General features: G+C 39.9%; 1 protein-coding gene across 3 annotated transcripts in view; it reads left to right on the plus strand.

The window, feature by feature from the left end:
• The window catches only part of KIAA1549 (KIAA1549 ortholog), a 136569-nt gene extending 118381 nt beyond the window's left edge, over positions 1–18188 (plus strand). The window contains exons 15-20 of one of the 3 annotated variants that reach the window (XM_031589772.2): positions 1054–1198; positions 2755–2988; positions 3970–4022; positions 7490–7635; positions 9435–9589; positions 15834–18188. In XM_031589772.2, coding sequence (XP_031445632.2) covers positions 1054–1198; positions 2755–2988; positions 3970–4022; positions 7490–7635; positions 9435–9589; positions 15834–16088 — 988 coding nt within the window. In that variant the 3' untranslated portion in view covers positions 16089–18188. The remainder of the gene's footprint in view (positions 1–1053; positions 1199–2754; positions 2989–3969; positions 4023–7489; positions 7636–9434; positions 9590–15833) is intronic. The other 2 variants (XM_090144031.1, XM_090144037.1) reach the window with 2 other exon arrangements.
• Positions 18189–19093: the final 905 nt, after the last annotated feature.

Consider the following 19093-nt stretch of genomic DNA (forward strand, 5'->3'; position numbering starts at 1 on the left):
AGAGTCATTTTGATCCTTAGTTGAATTTGAGTTGGTTAGACAAAAGGGTTGGGATTGTTATAAACATTTTTATTTGTTTCAGTATATGTCAGTATATTTTGTTTTCAAATGTGCTCTTCTACAAGTTTTTGTGGGTGAATTCTCAAAAAAAAAAAAAAAACACAAATGTATGAAAACTGTCTTAAAACATTCTAGCGTTTGCTCTGCCATTGATTTACCTAATTCTTGTGTGGTGTAAAGAGATCAAAATTATAACATAAGTACTAACAGAGAAACAGGAAAGATATGAACTTCAAGAAGTAGCATTTTTATAATGACTGTAAAAAGATCAAAAATAAGGAAAGCCTTGAACAACTTAAAGAACATGAAGATTCTGAATTTTAGGGACAAACTCACAAGCAGAGATAATCTTTTACATATTCCTTCTATAAAATGAGGCATATTTGACAACATCACAAATCCACCTTCCTGGGCCTGTATTTCCAGAGGTTCCTCTGGGCTCTGTCTAAGGCTTAAGATTACTGAAACGCTGTTTCTAGAGGGCTGTTACCTGCTATTGCTTCCACACTGAAGGAAAGTTGCTTTTCTCCAGCCCATGTTCTTCAGCTGGTTTCCAATGGTAGAGTTAAACACAACATACTATACCAAGCACAAAGCTTCATTGCTGGTGTGGTCTGTTCTGCTACTGAAAATGCATCAGATATTGGTCTGGGAGGTGTGAAGAGGTGGTAGGGGAGGCTCGGAAGATGGATGTAGAAAGATGGTGACACTGCAGAAAGTTTGGGTGAGGAGGGAGACAGTTTGGACTGTTGCTATGGCAGTGATAGTGTTATTAGGAGAAACTTAAGGAGAGAGGTTTGGGACTGACTAGTGGGACTGGGATGAAAAACTGGAAGAAGGAAAAAAGCTGAGACAAGGATTACTAGGATGGAATGAGCAGAGAAGCTCAACCTTGACTGGGATGAAAATAAACTACAAAAAGGAATGTGATTACCTTTGTCTTGTTGTTTTTTTTTTTTTCTCTCTCTGCCTTTTTGTTTTCTTTGTATTCAGCTCTCGTGCAAAACGTTCTCCAAAGCAGCGCCGGAGACATCAGATAAACGGTAGTCCTATCGATGCGGAAAAGGACAGGTTAATCACAACTGATAGTGATGGGACATACAAGCGACCTCCAGGAGTCAATAACTCTGCATATATTGTATGTATGTCTTGAATGACACGAGGGTTCTGATGGTTGTAATGGCAGTTGTGACATGGGAAGGATTTATTCTTTCTAATTGTGATCTGTGTGGCTAGTTTCAGGCACATGTAATTAATATGCAAATCCAAGTGTAACAAGGACTTCATTGGCAATTTGTCAGTATGACAATTCTGCCAGCTATTCCTAGAAGAAGCCAAGAACTAAAACCATGTTTTCATGAATGCCACTGTATTATGCACATGAAAGTGTGCTTGGCACGTTCCACAGTGTGTTGAACAAAGCTTCGCCCTAGTCCAGTTTGCTTCATGTATGTATTCATATGTTACAGCAAAACAAATCCTTAGAGTGAAACATTTGGTTCTTTTCATGAGAAATTTTATCATTTTTAAAATTTATGAATCAATTATTAATGAAAGACTAATATGTCTTTGTGCCACAGTTACTTAAAATAATTCCGGTACAGTGTCTCGACAATTAATTTTGTGTTTTCCTGTTTAAGAAAGGCTTCTGTTCAGTCATATCCATGTCAGAAACTGTATTTAGGCATCTTTACCCATTTCAAAGCAGACTTTACTAAGCGAAATGCCAATATTAAAAACCTCTGGATGGTGTTTATCTTGAAAGATGATTTAATAACTTCCAGAATTTCACCATTAGCTGCATATGCAGTCAAGTGGCTGTAGTGCTGATTTCTGTGGTCTCCCTCTTCATTTAAACAAGAATGTGATGATTTTAATGTCATGCTGCAGCAGAATGAATTATTATCTGAAGCTATTAATTAAGACTTGTCACACAGTGAGTTCAACCCCTTTGGCATCTGTAGCAAGACAGTACTCAGAATGCTAAGTTCTTGGTGAAGTTGAGGCTTTTGCATCTCTATGACTGATTTTGCAGTCTGTGTACAGTGGCAAGAATGAGCTTAAATAGTAAGTCAGCTGCTGTAATGCTCGTTTAATTTCCTGTTACTAATAAACAAAAGACCCATGTGGTAAGACCCCAGGTAGTAATTGCAGTGCATGCCTACTGCAGTGAAGCACTCACGTAAATCCCATTCAGGTGATGCACCCAAGTTCCATGCAGCTAACCCCTGAACTTCTTAGCAGTTCCCTTTGCATGTTTTCCTGGAGGGTAAAATTGCTTAATATTACTACTGATGTGATCAACTGTAAGCTAATTTCTTGGAATTGAAAAACTGCAGAGGATTCAGAGATGTGGACAGTCTTTTCTGGGTGGAGAAAATGCTCACAGCACAATTTCACATATGTGCTTACAAACTGTCATTTGTTATACCTGAGGAACTGCCGTGCCAAGCACCACTGCCTTACCGCAGATCAGGGCATTTCAGATCACACTGAATGAATCATTTGTGGAGCTGGTGTCATGTCTGTGCATGTGGAAGCAGGGAGGGTAAGGGACAGGTTTTGTCCAGCACTGGTACTTGGGTATTTCATCTCATTCTGGGTCTGGCAAGAGAACATTGCTCACTTCTGATTGGGAGCTGGCTGCTTGATCTTCTGGCTGGCTGCCCTTCACCTTCTTTATGCTTTCTCCAGTCTGATCCAGATTTGCCTCCTGAACCTCAGACATCATCTTCAGCAGATCTGGGGAAGTTCCCTGGCCTGCCGTCCCACCCAGTCTCCCAGTACGTCCCACCACAGCCATCCATAGAAGAGGCTCGGCAGACCATGCACTCGCTCCTGGATGATGCTTTTGCCCTGGTGGCCCCCAGCAGCCAAGCAGCCAGTTCCACAGCCGTCACACCACCTGGGGTCTCTGCTGGACAGCCGGTAAACAGCAGGCCTGCATGGGCAGGGAGGGGAACTGCTTGCACCCAACAGGGATCACCTTATGGTCCAACTTAGGCAGTAAAAAACCCTTTCAATGTGAGTCATGTCATGTGTAAGGCTTTTCTGGACAGGTGGTTAGCACCAGTTGAGTCACGATCGCTGCTGCTGTGCCCTTTCTGAAAGGATTTAGCACAAATATGAAATAGTTTCTTGAACTAGGAGAGCTCAGAAATGACCTTCACAATATGGTGAACTTGCTTTTGAAGCCATTTGGATTTTTTTCCCCTTTTCCAATCTCAACCACAAAATTGGAGTTCTCTTTTAGAATAACTTTTCTGTTCCTTCTCAGTTATAATCCGAAAAAGATCAGCTTTTGATCTGTTTTTCTTTTTTTTAGTATAGGTACTAGTGTTGTTTGTCGATGAAAAAAGATTGTCTTGGTTTTAAGTTATATTTTCCAGAAGAGCATCCAAATGCTTTCATAATGTGAGGGGTAGAAAAGCAGTGTTTCTGCGTGAAATTTTTTGGATTTCATGGAACAGTGAGACATTGGATAAAATTTCAGCCCGTTTCAAGTTCCATAACAATTCAGTTGAGATTTAAAACCCCATTGGACTCTTGAGTCCAATCCCTGTGGTATCTCTGTTGCAGTCTGATGCTGACTGGAGATTTGTAAATGAAAAGCTTAATTTGCTGAAAGTTTTAAGCTAAATAGACATTGGAGCAGTGCTTGATTTGTGAGTGGGAAGAGTGTTTTTGAAAGGTTTTTAAGTTACTTGTAGACCCTGATCAGACAAAAGACACTGCTGTCCCACTGTAACAGTGCTTCCCTGACCTTCTTGTGACACTGGGTGTGTAGAACCAAAGTTAAGGTTGCAGTCCAATCACATACGTAAGCCTAGTGATCTCTGCAATTCATCGCTTGAAGGTGGACTTCCCAGGGTATACATTTTAATTCATTTGGTTTCTTTCATCCAACAGAGATATGTGGAATTTGGAATGACTCCGCCAGCAGCACCAGGTCTCCTACCAAGGTAGCTTTTCAATGATGGAATTATCGTATACTATTTTCTTTGCATTTCTTCCTCCAGAGTTCTTACTGGCACAGTTACATTATTATGCAAAGTATGTTATAAATGAAAAGTAACAGGAATCCAGATCCAGCCTGTGTAATTTCTTTATGTGACATGAATGACATATGTATACTGTATGGAATCCAAGCCTCCATTGAAAAAGAAATGTGTTTCTAGCCCCTTGGCTGTGAAGATATCGTTTCAAATACTGAGTAAACCACTGAGTTTCAGGTTTCAGAGAGCCTGAGTTACTCAGATACATGTATATCTCCCAGTACTCTTTCTTTCATCTTACTTATGTAGCCTCAGGATAGCACACACTCACGAAAGCTTGCAGATGACTAACAGATTCATTCTGTTTCTAAACAAGTTGAGAAGAAGTTTCAGAGCGTGGTGACCCTCATAGTGAAAGCATGCTTTGCAGGCCTATTGCTATATAATCAATGAGAAACAAATATTCCATCTTCCAGACTTACTGTGGGAGAATGATGTAAAGAGAAGAAGTAGTTGTCCAAGTGATTGCTATTTGGTGTCTTTGTGCTAACAACACATGAAGTTAGACTCTTGAGTCACAGTGTGTACTGGTGTCACATTTGTCACAGACTGTCTATGCTACAGTAACCAAACTGGCGAAAAAAGCAGCTTTCTGCTGCTCTCATTGCATCTCATCATATGATCTGAAGCACCACTGGTATCCATGTCATTCATAAAATTCCACCTAGTCTTTACTGCCTTGAAAATTTGATGATTCTTCAGCTACAAAATGGATATGAAGAACATTCCTTTATCCTTTGTTCTGCAACTCTATTTTGAAAGGGCCTACTAGAAAAGGAGCAGTTTTCTCAGTTCTTTGTCAAAGCTGACTATTTCAGTTACTGGGAATTGTCTCTGTTTTCCTGTTACAGGTTCAGGGAAAACATGGTAAATTAGTCATGAAAGTGCTATAAGCCATGTTACAGATAGCACCTTTGCAATATATTTTTTGATCAAAAGTTTATCAGCCCTTGATATAGGCACTCTGGATTCCTATAAAAAGATTTCTTAAAGCTGGGTCAGTATAAGACAAGGAAGAAGTTTTCATGATTTTGGAATGAGGCTTTTGCTCAAATTCAGAAGATCATTATAAACAAATTGATAGAAGCAGCACACTAATCAGAGGAAGAAAAATGGATCTGCAGTCAGTATGGTTAGATGGCACATATCAGTGAAATAGTCCATTGACTTAAATATTCAATGCGTGGAATAGTTGGGTAACCTACTGTTCCCTTCTCTGTACAAATGCAGTCATCATCTTTAATGGGCTGGAACCAACATGGGTAAAAAAAAAATGTATGTGAATAACCCAGGACACATAACAGCTGTACAAACATAACAGCACAATGAACAACTTTACCAAAAAATGCATATTGCATAATGCCACAGAGATAGCTAGCCATAGTGGCTCACTGGTGTAAAATTGATCTGGGGGACAATCTCCCCACAGCTAATTAAATGGCTTGAGTCTGAATCATTTTTTGCATGTGCTAAGCTACTGCTGGATCACAGTCTGGAAATAGGAAGTAGCACTAGCAAGCCTGAGTGAAACAGTCAAAGATGTGTCCTATTTTGTACACTTTCGTTGACCTCAGGTTAATGTTAAAGAGTAGTTATATCTATCTATTAAAAAGAAAATTGGAAAGAGAAGTGGTGGGTTATTAAACTTGCACCTTTCAACTACAAACCCATCAGCAATAAGGAAATACTTCCTGACCTTTCAGAAAAAATGACAGAAAAATAGTACATTTGCAATAATGTTGAGAAGACTATTTTTTAAAAGACAGCATCAAAAATTGTAAGTCTGTTAAGACTCCAACTCTGCACTGTAGTTGAATGATTGCATCCGTACTGTTTAGGGCAATTAAAATAACAGAAGTGACACTGTTAAACATTACCTACCCATTCAGGCATTTATTTTAATGAGCTTGTAAACCTGACTGAAAATAGTTTCTTCTCAGTCCACTAGGGGAATGTATGCAGGGGAGTTGCAGAAATTCTGGCACTTCCACAATGGGGCTGCTGCAGTTTGAACCCCTTACACATCCTTCATGTAATACTGTATGCCAAGTACCTAGTGCTTTATTTTACAACTACTTGTTCTGGCCTTACTAGGTTCTTATTTGGTTTTATTTGACTCTATTCTTGGCTTTCTTTGTGATTTGCTCATCATACAAAGGTGGTCAGTTTTCCAAATACTGTGCGAATGAAGAAAAGATTGAATTAGAGTCAGACATGGAATTTTACTGTTAAAAAAAAAAAAAAGGAGGTGTTGAAAAATGGGATAGGTGGCAGTCAGTTGCCCTGAAGAGCTTAGGTGCATCTATGGTAAAAGGGAATATAAAATTAATCCCATCTTCATTTTGTATAACCTCATGTGCCTGACTTACAATGTTCATCTCTTTGTTTCTTCATAATTACTGTGAGAGACAGCCTCCTGCAGAAGATGATTCAGTGAGCCTAACCTTTTGCTCTGAGTGCCTGTGATACCTGTTGAGGAGCATGTCTCTTTTCTTTAATCATACCTGGAATCTAGGAAATAGCCTAATAACCTAAGCACCTACGTTTTAGGTACTCACACGTCCACCATATTGTAAGGAGCTGATAATTCTTGAAAACTCAGTTGCCATCGTTCTTTAAAATATAACCTCACCATGTCATGGTGAACGTGTGTCATAGGAGGCATAGGGAAAGCAGCATTTCCATCTCCTTCTCTACTCCCATTCTACATTTCTTTTACCAGTTCCATTACATTGGCATGATTAATGAGGAAAGTTCAACAGCAGTTTCTGTTGTTAACATTGACTACAAGCACCAGCCTGAATTACAGGAAACATTAATTTTAGGGTATATTGCATCTCTCTTCATATGTGCCAGTGACAGTTTTCTGTATTTGATGAATCCTAAGGAGCAAGCTTTTGAAAATTTCCTGGAGAGTGATCAGAAGAAATCATAACTGTTTATGAAATACACGTGTTATGCAGAATGAATGAGGTTTGACTTAGAACTAAACTGGGAGCCTGGCAACTCTTGAGTAAGAGGTAGATGCGTTGCTACAGTAATTAGCTCCATCACTGCTTTCTGCATGAAATCTGTTTTGTTCTTTTCCCTGAAGATTTTTTCCTCAAGGGGAAAACAAGATCTGTGGGATTTTTCCTCTGCATTGAAGAAGCTGCAGCTTGTAAAAATGCTTGCATGAAGTTCTTGGTAGAGTTTCTAGCTTATTTCTATCTGCAATGCAGGACACGAGGGAGGAATGTACTCCTCAGACTTTTTTTTGTACGTTTAAGGTAAAAACATAGTTCGAAGACATCGTAAGGAGACATTATAGGAGGTATACTGATATTAATTAGGCAGTTTTCTTATTGTAATCCTGAGTCCTCACTGTTCCACAGGCAGAACTTTGGGCCAGGTTTTCTTCAACCTGCAGAGTTAATCCACCCAGACCAGCAGCCGCCTGAGGTTCAGTATTCCTCCAGAGGGATATACTCAGAGGAAATGCCGTCGGTGGCACGACCGCGACCAGTTGGAAGCACTGCAGGTACACTTCTTGAGTTGAACACGCAATGAATAGCAGGCCCCTTTCTTTATCTCTTCTTACACTGAGATCACCGTTAAGGCATCGTTGTTCTTCAGCTGCCATTCTTTAAATGTGGCCCTCATTTTCAGTGCCAAAAAAGCAGTCCGATGGAGAGGTTAACTTTGCATACACATGGCCTTGCCAAAAAAGGCAGTACTTTGCCACTTTTTTTTAGTGTCTTAAAAGCATTGGTTATCACACAATGTATTTAAAAAAAAAAAAAAAAAAACCCTATTCTCTAAGAATGGAAAATTCTTAGTGTATGGTGCATGTTGATTTTCCGCTGCAGACCACTCTGCTGTTTTGCTAAATGAGCTAATTGATGCATCCCAAATAGCCTACTAAATAAAAATAGTAAATGAATGTTTTTCTGCATCTTTATTTTTCATTTCTCTTCCTAGAAATATATGTATAAAAGCAAGATCTTTTAGTTTCTGAAGATATTATCTCTTGCTGACTTGGTAGTGAGATAATTTCTGTAGTGCTCATCAGCTCTATCATGAATACAATTCTAACATCACATGGCAATTAAGCAGCAAACGCTGCTTCTAAGAATAAAATATTCTATTCTTATGCAAATGCCACAGTTAATTTTCTTCCAGACAAATGTTTTCTTCCTGGGGAGTTGAAAAAGACTAAAAATAGAGTCGTATACTTCTGAGTCCTATTTTTGATATCTGTTCTCCTCTGTTAAATGTATGAAAAGGACAGAGATGGAATGACTATTACAGTTCAATGATTATTTTATTCTCTGATTCACACTATTCTCATGCATCTTCTGCAAAGTTGGGGCTGGATTCATATGATTATTAACTGTCATTCAGCATAAGTATAAGTAGCTATCATGCTTCTTAAAGATTGGCTGTTTATTGAGGGGAAAATATGAATATGAAGTAATTTTACAACACATAAATCACACTGGTTTTTGTCTTTTCCTCCCATTTTTGTACTTGTGCACACACACATGCACACAGTTATCTATTATTTATCACTGGTTTTCTTAGATGTGTCTAATTTCCAATATATTCTTAAAATAAATGTTGTTTCTTTGTGGGAGGAAATTCAGGAAAGAGGAAAGATGGCATGTTGTTGCATGTCTCTTACAGTTAATGACGATAGCTATCCTTGGGTATGTTTGAAAGCAGTAGAGGTGGAGGGGAGTTAGGAAGGAAGGGGTTAGCTTTCAGCCTGAAAGGAGATACAGTATGTTCTGACCTTCTCATTAGCCAACGACAGCATCGTTTAATATTTAACCATGAAGGAAAACTGAAAGAACTATACTCTTATATGGTCATGTATTGAATTCTTGTGAGAGATGGGACAGAAAGCAATCTAGACAGTCAGGATGTAGCAGGGTGAGATAAATAAGGTATACCACAGCAGCAAATATCTTGTCTTTGCTGCAAAGTAATTTACATGAAACCATTGCCAGAGCTTTTGGTAAGTGCTATTTGAAAAGGCTTGCATGTTTTTGGAATGAAGTGCAGTGTGCATCTGAGATGCATGTATCTCAATCTCTTCCTTCAGTGCAGTGACAATAAAAAACACCACACTCAGATGAATTGCACCAAATGCACATAACTTTTCCTTCTTTGTTCTACACTGACAGCCTTCTTTCTGCTGATTTTTTTTTTAATTTACACAAAAACAGAGCTCCGCTTTCTTCTTGTCTCTGCTTCCAACAAGGTTTTATGTTGTCATTTGTCTGCCCTACAAACTTGACTGTGTATAAAGATGAAAAAACAATATTTGCTTTTAAGGTTCTCAGATACAGCACCTCACTCAGGTGGGAATTGCTAGCAGGATCGGAGGTCAACAAGTGGAGATCCCCTCAGGCAGAGCAGGGCATGGCCAGCCGGGGGGGCCAGGGTGGCCCCAGTACCGTGGAGAGGATGAATATGCTAGGCGAGATGCAGTGAGTACTGTGTTACACATTTGCATAGTTTCCAAAGTAGTGATATGTTCGGGTATTTTTTTTCCTGCTTTACTGTTTGGAACTTTTTTCCCCTGGAATACTTTGAGTTGCTTCTCTGACATTCTTTGCTTTGCTCTTTGAACCTTTGTTAGCTCTTCTGACTTTTGCTTGCCGTTCTTTCACCTTCACTTCTCTCTAATTGCTTTCTCCCACCTTACCTAACCTTTTTTTTTCTCACTCGAGGCCTTCATTCATTAATTGCAGTTCACCCAGTTCTGCTTCTGATCGCCAGCAGAGGTGGATACTGCTTTCCATTTCCTTCTTTGAAATATGCCTCTGTATTTTGTGATCACTGTAAGTAGAAAACATTGAATTAAATTGTCCCAGACTACCCTTCTACTTTGTATGGGTATAGTTCTTTTGTCTTCTGTATCGGGAGCAACAAACAGCAAGAGTTGGGGCCACAGAATAAAGTATATACTTGCACGTAACAGTGCAGATGCTCCTAGGCAAATTATTTTCCTATCTCATTCAGTGGGATGTGGTAAAATCATATGCATTCATTAATCAGTGCTACCTAGGCAGCCATCATTATTTCATATTCTTGGCTATGCTGCTTCTGGAGGTTAATGTTTCTGATTCAGTCTGATGTGTGGTGAGGTTGAAGATACTTCTTTTCCTAGGAAAGATCCAATTGCCTGCCACCAGTGGTTGATGAACTTGCATCTTGAGGCAGACTGACCTGTGACAGCTTTACTGTAGTGATCTTGATAGCAATAGCTTTTTGCCCCTTCTTTTTTCTCTTATCATAACTATCATTTCTCCAGTTTCTTCCTTAAGTGAGGGAGGAAAGATCTTCTTTTGACTATTCAGGCCATTGTGTGTTCACTCTACAAGAGTGGAGTTCTGTAGTTGCTTTGGAGTGTTTCATGATCTCAAAATGGCTTTACAGAATGACAGTGCAACAGTATGGACCTCCTCTTTACATTTTGATGAAACAGAGCTCCTGCATCTCCAGCTGAAGTTGAGAGAAGCATAAGGCTTTCAAGAACTGGGCGTGCTAGAGATAAACTCTACTGTTACTGTTCAAAACCATTAACTGTCAAAGCCGAGAAATGTATTTCCCTAATTTAACTTGCTATCTGTGCTTCAAACTGTGGTATTTGAATTTGTGAATGTCCTCATTTCCATTTACATCTAGAAAAGCACTCAGATGAGAGGTCTTAGTGTCTTTCCCTTACCATTTTCAGAGGCATCTCTAGGTTACCATTCATTGCCCTTTCATATCATTTGTCTTTCATTTCTGAAAATTACTTTTTCTTTTTTGGATCAGTGGACTTTTATCCCCGAAGGCATATTCAGTCATTACTTCCTTAATATTTTATTACCTAAATTGCTGACATATTACTGAAAATTCACTCAAGGCTCCATTTTCTGAGATGTTACGCAAACAATTGATTTTGACATTCAATGCCTGTAATACTTTAAAAGATTAGAGGCTCAATACAATGTGAACTGGTTATGTTACCTTTTCAGACGGGTACGTTTCACCTCAATCCAAGTTCACATTCTTTTAACTAATATGAGTTTAAACCATTCCTCGGCTTCGACAAAACTTTCAGTTTACTGATTGCTGAAGTTCATTACTGCATTGTGACTTTTTCTGTTTTCTTTTGTTTGTTTTTTAAGACAAAAGAAGGAGATCATGACTGTACCTAAATATAATGCAGTATCAGTAAATTGTAACACAAAGCTCACCTAGTGCCTGCACTGTTTGTTAGACAAGCTCTTAACTTGTAGCTTTCTATACTAGATAATTATCTTCAGAGCGTGGTTTCCTTCACTAGGACAGAGCTCTAAGCTTGTTATTCTTCTTTCTGGAGGGAAAGACTTAATCAGTGATGGTCACGTTCCTTATGATTCAGTATTCAATCATTCTTAGCAAACAGCCTTCCTGTTCCCTCATTCTCAGCAAGTTTCTAAAACTAACCTCTGCATTTAGGGAGATCAGATCTGCAGCATTCTTCCTGCCTGTAAACTTGAGAGAGATCCACATTTGTGTTCTTGCATTGGCCTTTCTGCTCACAGTACCTTCACCTGTTATTCCTACATCCTATACTTGATTTTTCTATTACACAGAATCACAGAATCGCTAAGGTTGGAAAAGACCTATAAGATCATCCAGTCCAACCATCCACCTATCACCAATGGTTCTCGCTAAACCATATCCCTCAACACAACATCCAAACGTTCTTGAACACCTTCAGGGAAGGGGATTCCACCACCTCCCCGGGCAGCCCATTCCAGTGCCTGACCACCCTTTCAGAGAAGAAGTATTTCCTAATATCCAGCCTGAATCTTCCCTGGCACAGCTTGAAACCATTCCCTCTAGTCCTATCACCGGTTACACAAGAGAAGGGGCCGACCCCCAGCTCGCTACAGCCTCCCTTCAGGTAGTTATAGAGAGCAATAAGGTCTCCCCTGAGCCTCCTCTTCTCCAGGCTGAACAATCCCAGCTCCCTCAACCGCTCCTCATAAGGCCTGTGCTCTAGACCCCTCACCAGCTTTGTTGCCCTTCTTTGAACACGCTCCAGGGCCTCAATGTCTTTCTTGCAGTGAGGGGCCCAGAACTGGACACAGTACTTAAGGTGCGGCCTCACCAGAGCTGAGTACAGGGGAACAATTACTTCCCTACTCCTGCTGGTCACACTACGTCTGATACAAGCCGGGATGCCATTGGCCTTCTTGGCCACCCAGGCACACTGCTGGCTCATGTTTAGCCAAGCGTTAATCAACACCCCCAAGTCCATTTCCTCTACACAGTCTTCTAGCCACTCTGCCCCAAGCCTGTAGCGTTGCTTGGGGTTGCTGTGGCCAAAGTGAAGGACCCGGCATTTGGTCTTATTAAACCTCACCCCATTGGCATCCCATAGCCCAGCTACCCAGCCTGTCCAGATCCCTCTGTAGGGCCTCGCTACCCCCAGGCAGATCGACACTTCCAGCCAACTTGGTGTCATCTGCAAACTTACTGAGGGTGCACTCAATGCCCTCATCCAGGTCATCAGTAAAGATATTGAAGAGGACAGGCCCCACCACTGACCCCTGAAGAACACCACTCGTGACCGGTTGCCAGCTGGATTTAGCTCCATTGACCACCACTCTCTGGGCCCGGCGCTCCAGCCAGTTCCTTACCCAGCCAAGAGTGTACCTGTCCAAGCCACGGACTGCCAGCTTCTGCAGGAGAATACTGTGGGAGACAGCGTCAAAGGCTTTGCTGAAGTCTAGGTAGACTACATCAACAGCCTTTCCCTCATCCACCAGGCGGGTCACTAGATCATAGAAGGAGATCAGGTTGGTCAAGCAGGACCTACCCTTCGTGAACCCATGCTGGCTAGGCCTGATCCCCCGGTTGTCCCGCACTTGCCACGTGATCTCCCTCAAGACCATAATCTCTGGAACATAATCTCTCATTTGTGCCTCCTGCCCTAGAATCAACATGCCGGTTACCATCAATTCACCATTATTCTCCATTTGAAAGGATAATTACAGCATTTCCTTTGCTAACAGAAAATACAATATAGATCAATTGGTCAGTTGAGCAGCAGAAATAATGAAGCCTGGTTTCTTGCAGATTTGTGTGCTGTATTGCATATCTCTACCTCCCTACCACTGCCTGGCATCGCTTTCTATCTGTCTATAATCCCGTATATGTCTCCACATCATCTTCAGGTTTCAGCTGTTCCTCCCAGTCACACATATCTTCCTGCTCTATTTTTGTACCCCGGCTGCCCACCATTTTATCTCTAAACTGTCTCATCATACTTCCAGTTGTCTCTTATGTTCCCTGCTATCCCCCATGAGATGCATGCTGTCTGGATGACCACATCATAACCTATCCTTTCTGCCACTCGGATTCAGTGATACAACAAATCTGGTCATGTTTAACTGACTACCTGTTTTTGTAAAATTTGCAATATATGTATGTTTATACATATATACATGTATCTGTGTGTACGTGTGTATACATCCCTACGTCAGATTCAGTTAAATTAGTCACAGAGTTCAACTGTTTCTATATGGGGATGAACAAATGCACAATCTCATAAGTCTTCATTTCTGAATAAGTTAACCAAAAAAGACGACTTAATAAAGGTATTTTTGTCAGTTATTTTTCTCCTACTCTTAATTGCATGGAAGTATAATACAAAATTATAATTTATAGATGCTGTACAAAACTAGATGTTGTCATATATATGTTACTTAACTATATTTCTATTCATAAAGAAACGTAAAAAAGAAAAAATTCTTCCAGCCTTCCAATCTTTGTTTTGCTGTTATAGTCTGGTAGATGTTAAGTTCACAAGAATACACGGTTTTGGTTTTGGGTGTTATTTAACAAAGTTTTTATGGCCTTAATGTTAAAAAGCAGCCACCATGGTCAGCAGATACTCTTACTAACTTCCCCTAAGTGCTTACAGTGCTAACTCCATACAGTATGAGACAGGAGCTGAACCACACAGTGTATTTTAATGTGAAAGCCACCTAACAGACAGTAGTTTGATACTAAGACTCATGTGTCAAGGAATGTTTGTTTTTAACATTTTTTTACTTCATCACTTTTCTATAAACCCGCGGAATATTTGTCAGGTTTGATAACTGTAGGCCTCACATACGAATTAGTTTCAGGTTTCACTGCCAAATGCAGTAATTGTGAACAATCAAGAGACCCATTCATTCCTTTCTAATACTAAAATCTCCTCCCCTTTGTAAGAAGACAAGATGTTACTGGGAAAATCTTCTTTGCCTATCATTCTTCCATTAAAGCTTCTTTTCCTCCTCTTAAACCCTCTTCTCAAATTAACTTTGCAAGTGATCAGTGCTGCATGAGCTATGCAAGAGAGTCAGAATCTATTACTTGTTCAGTTCTATACCAAATGACTCAGATTTTATTCATTTATGTTGTGAGAGATGTTAGGCAGCATTCTCCCATGCATTTTTCTGTTCCCTGCACACTGCTGCCACAGTAATTCTAGCCCCTCCCTATCCTTCCCAGGCTCTGCTTTGTAATCCCTTCGTTCCCTTCCCCCTCTGTCCCAAATCCTTTACTTGCTGACCTTGCTGTCTTTTCTTTCCTCACCAGTTTGCTCTCTCTGCTTCTACTTGAGGCTTATCTGCAGAGGTTACTGCTCACTAAATTGTGATAACTCTGATCTGAGCTTGCTGCAGCTAGTTGCTCCTTGTTGGAAAGGATTGTGCTGCTTTGTTCTGAGCTGTAGGTTCAGTACAGTGTGTTCAAGCAGCCTCAATTCCTTGGTGTCCAGTGTTTTCTTCTGGCTGCCTCTCACAGATACAAGAGGCAAGAAGAAATGCTTCCTTTAGGGATGCCAACTGGAATTTAAATTTTCAAAATGTACCTGTTTTTTGTCTATATTGGGAATTGGTGAAATTACCAGTGTACTGCAAATTCATGCTTTGTTTTAGTGTAGGCAGACTTTTTTTCTTGATAGACAAGCCCATAAACTCAGGCTTGTGTTGTGTTTCTCTCTTGTTTCATTAGAGAATATCTGTTACTGAACGAAAGCAGAATTAGTTCCTTTCTGCCCTTAAACAGTGATTGTCCCTAAACTGATGGTGGTTCTCAGTTACCTCAGACAGATTCTGAGTGTGGAAAAATTTATTATTTCTGATTTGAATCACTTTTTTTCTTCTGCTGCTTCACCTGTTGGCTCTTTTCCCAGGCATGGATCAGTTAAACACTCCTCATGCGTGGACTGTCTGAACAGGAAAGAATAGGGAAGGTGAAAACAGTAGCATCCCTGTTTCATAGATAGTATGAAGAAATGACAACCAAGAAGGCAGTGGTTTGTCTGTTGTATTTTGGGAAGCTGATGGAAAGGGCCTTACTGGAAAGCCAATTCCACTGACTTCCAGTTCTATTTTTAGTCCCCACCTCCTTCCATTTCAATTTCTAAACATAACCAACATAGAAGGGGTCAGACTTTTTAATGGATGTTCAAAGAGATTTTAAAAATCCCTGAACTTGAGGCAGTCCAGCAATTTCATGTGTGCTTGTTTTTTTCTCCATAAGAGAAATCACTCTTTCATACAACAAAAGAACAGTGGCAGCAGATAGAAGCATCTCCATGCTGCTTTCCCTCTGTTCTTTGCCTTTTTGCTTTCTTGTCTTTTCTGGGATTATCGTATTTGTTCAGAAAGTACAATAACAATTTCTACCTTTTTCCAGATGCATATGCATGGACACCAAGAATATTCCTCCTCACCAGTATTCCAGATGCCGAGGACTTCAGCCAGGCAACCTTCGGCACCCCCTGCTCAGCTCCCACACAACAACCTTCAGGGCCAGGGCCTTTGCTACACCACCGGTTCCACTGAGGACCTCCAACCAGGTCACTCTTCAGCCTCTCTTATAAAAGCAATTAGAGAAGAACTTCTACGTCTTTCTCAGAAACAGACAACAGTGCAGAACTTCCATAGTTGATTTAGCATTCCCTTGCAAATCTGCCAGCTATCTGCTTCCTATGGAAGCAAAGACTTACAGGAAATCAGCAATGTTGTTCTCTCAAAAGAATGGACTTTCACGGCTCTTTAGACAACACTTCTGGAAAAAAGAAAAAGGCAGCAAAATGAGGAGAGGAAGGAGAGACTGGGAACAATCATCAGTGTCATGGCAATCAGTGGTAACTAATCTGTTAATATTATGGTGCTCCTCTTCTCTTCCTACCCTCAATACAGGCTAACAAACAAATAAAACCTGAAGTCAAGAAGTCAACACTCCGGCAAAAAAAAAATCACAGGAACAAACTCCAAGTGTAGTAGACTCCTTTTTCTAAGGAGGAAGGCAAAGGTTTGTGCGAACTGAGGTGACATTTTGCAAGAGATTCCAAGTATTTTGATCTCTCCAGTGCTTATGGGGAACTGGTTTGTGTTGCTGTTCTCCAAGATTACAAACTATATCAGCTCTAGGGTGTTGAAGGTGTAATCCCACGTAAGAATCACTTTGGTTGTCAGTAACAGTAGGACTTAGAATAAAAGGCTTTACGAACTACTTGTAACAAAACGGAACAATAATTGTTAAAGCTCCATGCTTCCAAATGGAGCTACCCTCTGCACTCTTCCTTGTTTTCCTTCTGGTGCTGAAGCTTCAAGTGTTCCTTCATCTTCAATGTTTGCAAAGTGAAACATTGGCCTTGTATAACTAAGAAAATATCTGTAGACTCATTCAGGCTGGAGAAACAAAGCAAAGCATCTAAACAGAAAGGGCTTGGTGTTTAATTTGTTTTCAGAATCATTGAAAAATAAGAAAGGAATATTCAGCCACAGTTGAATCTGGGGAAATGTGTATGTATGTTTTTAATATATATATATTTACATACTACTCTTGTAAGACCAGCGATAAAATATTGCCACTCTGTAATTTGCTTTGTGGACAGAAAGCAATCCAGCCTGACTGGTACAGGGTCACCAGCATTATGTTTTAAATTGATGTCCTAAATCATTGCTTATGTTTGGATCTGAATAATTTTAGTGAAAGTCGGTGACAGTTTAGAACATTAACATAGGCTTAGATTTGCGGTTTGAAGACAGTTTCTATATTTATACTTGTTCCCACTGTCCCTCTGGACAAAGGGTAAGCATTATCCCCATGGTAAGAATGGTACGTGCCATGGAACTGTTTGTTGCTGTTTTTTCCAGAGTTTTAATTTAATACTAGCTATGAATTTACTAATATTTGGCCATTGCATAACTGTAACTGATGTAATACATATGGAGATTTCACTTAAGTCATGATTTGTTGGAATGTTTTTATTTACAGATCAGACTGTACAAAAGCTAGCAAACTGGCACTGAGATGGAGAGTAAGCTCTGTGTTTGTGAGAAGGCCTAGGAGCCTTGCCTCAGAAAAAATGAAACACAGAACTATTCAGTGCTACAACGTGGGTATTTCAAACGCTGTTAGAAGATGGTAGTAGCCAAGGAGATCGTTGGGTGGTTGACCATGGTAGGGCTGTGTTTGTCTTACTGGGGCAGAAATAACAATTGGTAAAATGCAAGTATATCATGCTGGTTTAGTATGGTGTTCTTTGGCTACCATATCAGTTCCCAGCTCCAGTGTACAGTTCAGTAGCTGCAACAGGACTAGCTCAGACTGAAATGAAAACAGGTGGGAGGATGGCATGGAAGAACCCTGCGTACCTTGTTCTTGAAGTACGTATGTAACGTCACTTGTTGCCAAAGCCAAGACTAGGAAGCAACTATCTGCTCACTGATATGATAAAAACAATGGCATGTTGCTTCCTTTTTTTATTAGAGAACTAAGTTGTTTATCTTTTTACCCATTGTTGTCAGAGGACAGTATGAAATTGTTTGAGCGACTTCATGTAGCAAAGCAGTATAAATTCATTTCCAGTTCACTGTTCAATACGTAGTCCTCATGGGCACTGGTTGAGGTTTGATTGGAGTCAGAACACCTGCATGATTATGAACAGCACTATCTACAGGTCATTCTGTTCTGAATTTTTAAAGCCTTTTGTGTAATAATCAGTTCTAGCATAAAAATAAAGAAACTTGTTTTCTGCCAGATTTGTAAATGTGAATGTTGCTGATACTTCTGAAAAATGTTGGGTTTTACAACATGAAGATTCTATCAGGCAATGTTGAGCTTCTTGAAAATGCTGAAGACTGCTCTTAAGTGTTCCAATTTAAACCAATTCCTTCATAGCCCAGATCTTTCTCCAGCATAATTCTGCAATGAAGCCTGAGGCCAGTGCTTATAATATTAGCACGTTACAATTACTTCATTTTAAGAAAATGTGGTCTTCTAGAAAGTAAGTGGTTTCTGGCTCCAGCTACTTAAGAAGGAATATGAAGTCCTTTGAAATTTAAAGGTACTTATGCTATTTCTAATTCACTTTTGTTATTGATGGTGATGCTATTACAATATATCATCTTTTTTTTTGTTTGGAAGAATATCCTTTTCAGTCCCAAATCTTAATGAAGGACATGAACAGAACAGCTAGATAAAGGTAAATGAAAGTGGCTTTTGCTAAAGCAAAAACCTCTCTTTAATACCTTACAATTTCACAGAGAAGCCAGTAATTTATAAGCTGAAAAGCTGCATTTGAAAGTTATGTTCTCAGTCTGGCTGGAGACCTGATCCGCTATTCACAAAACAATGGTACGGCGTATTCTGTATACTCATATATTAACAAAAGTAACACAATGGAGCACTAGATGTTCCCGTTCCAAAGATGTTCCTAACAAAGAAAACCCACACATCACTTTCTGAGGCTACAGGAAAGCCAATTTTTCTCATGTGCTACAGGGGGACTTTGGGATGCATGCACCAAAATGGGTTTCCTCTCAGGAATTCAGGAGGGAAAAAAGACTGTACATTTCTCAATCCCCAAGTACTTGCATTCATTTGCCAATTATTTTATTACCCTATTAAAAGAAAGAAGAAAAGAGCTGAAATTTAAATATCCT

Source organism: Phasianus colchicus, chromosome 1 (genome assembly GCF_987193195.1).
Source record: "Phasianus colchicus chromosome 1, bPhaCol1.hap1.1, whole genome shotgun sequence".
NCBI lineage: Eukaryota > Metazoa > Chordata > Aves > Galliformes > Phasianidae > Phasianus > Phasianus colchicus.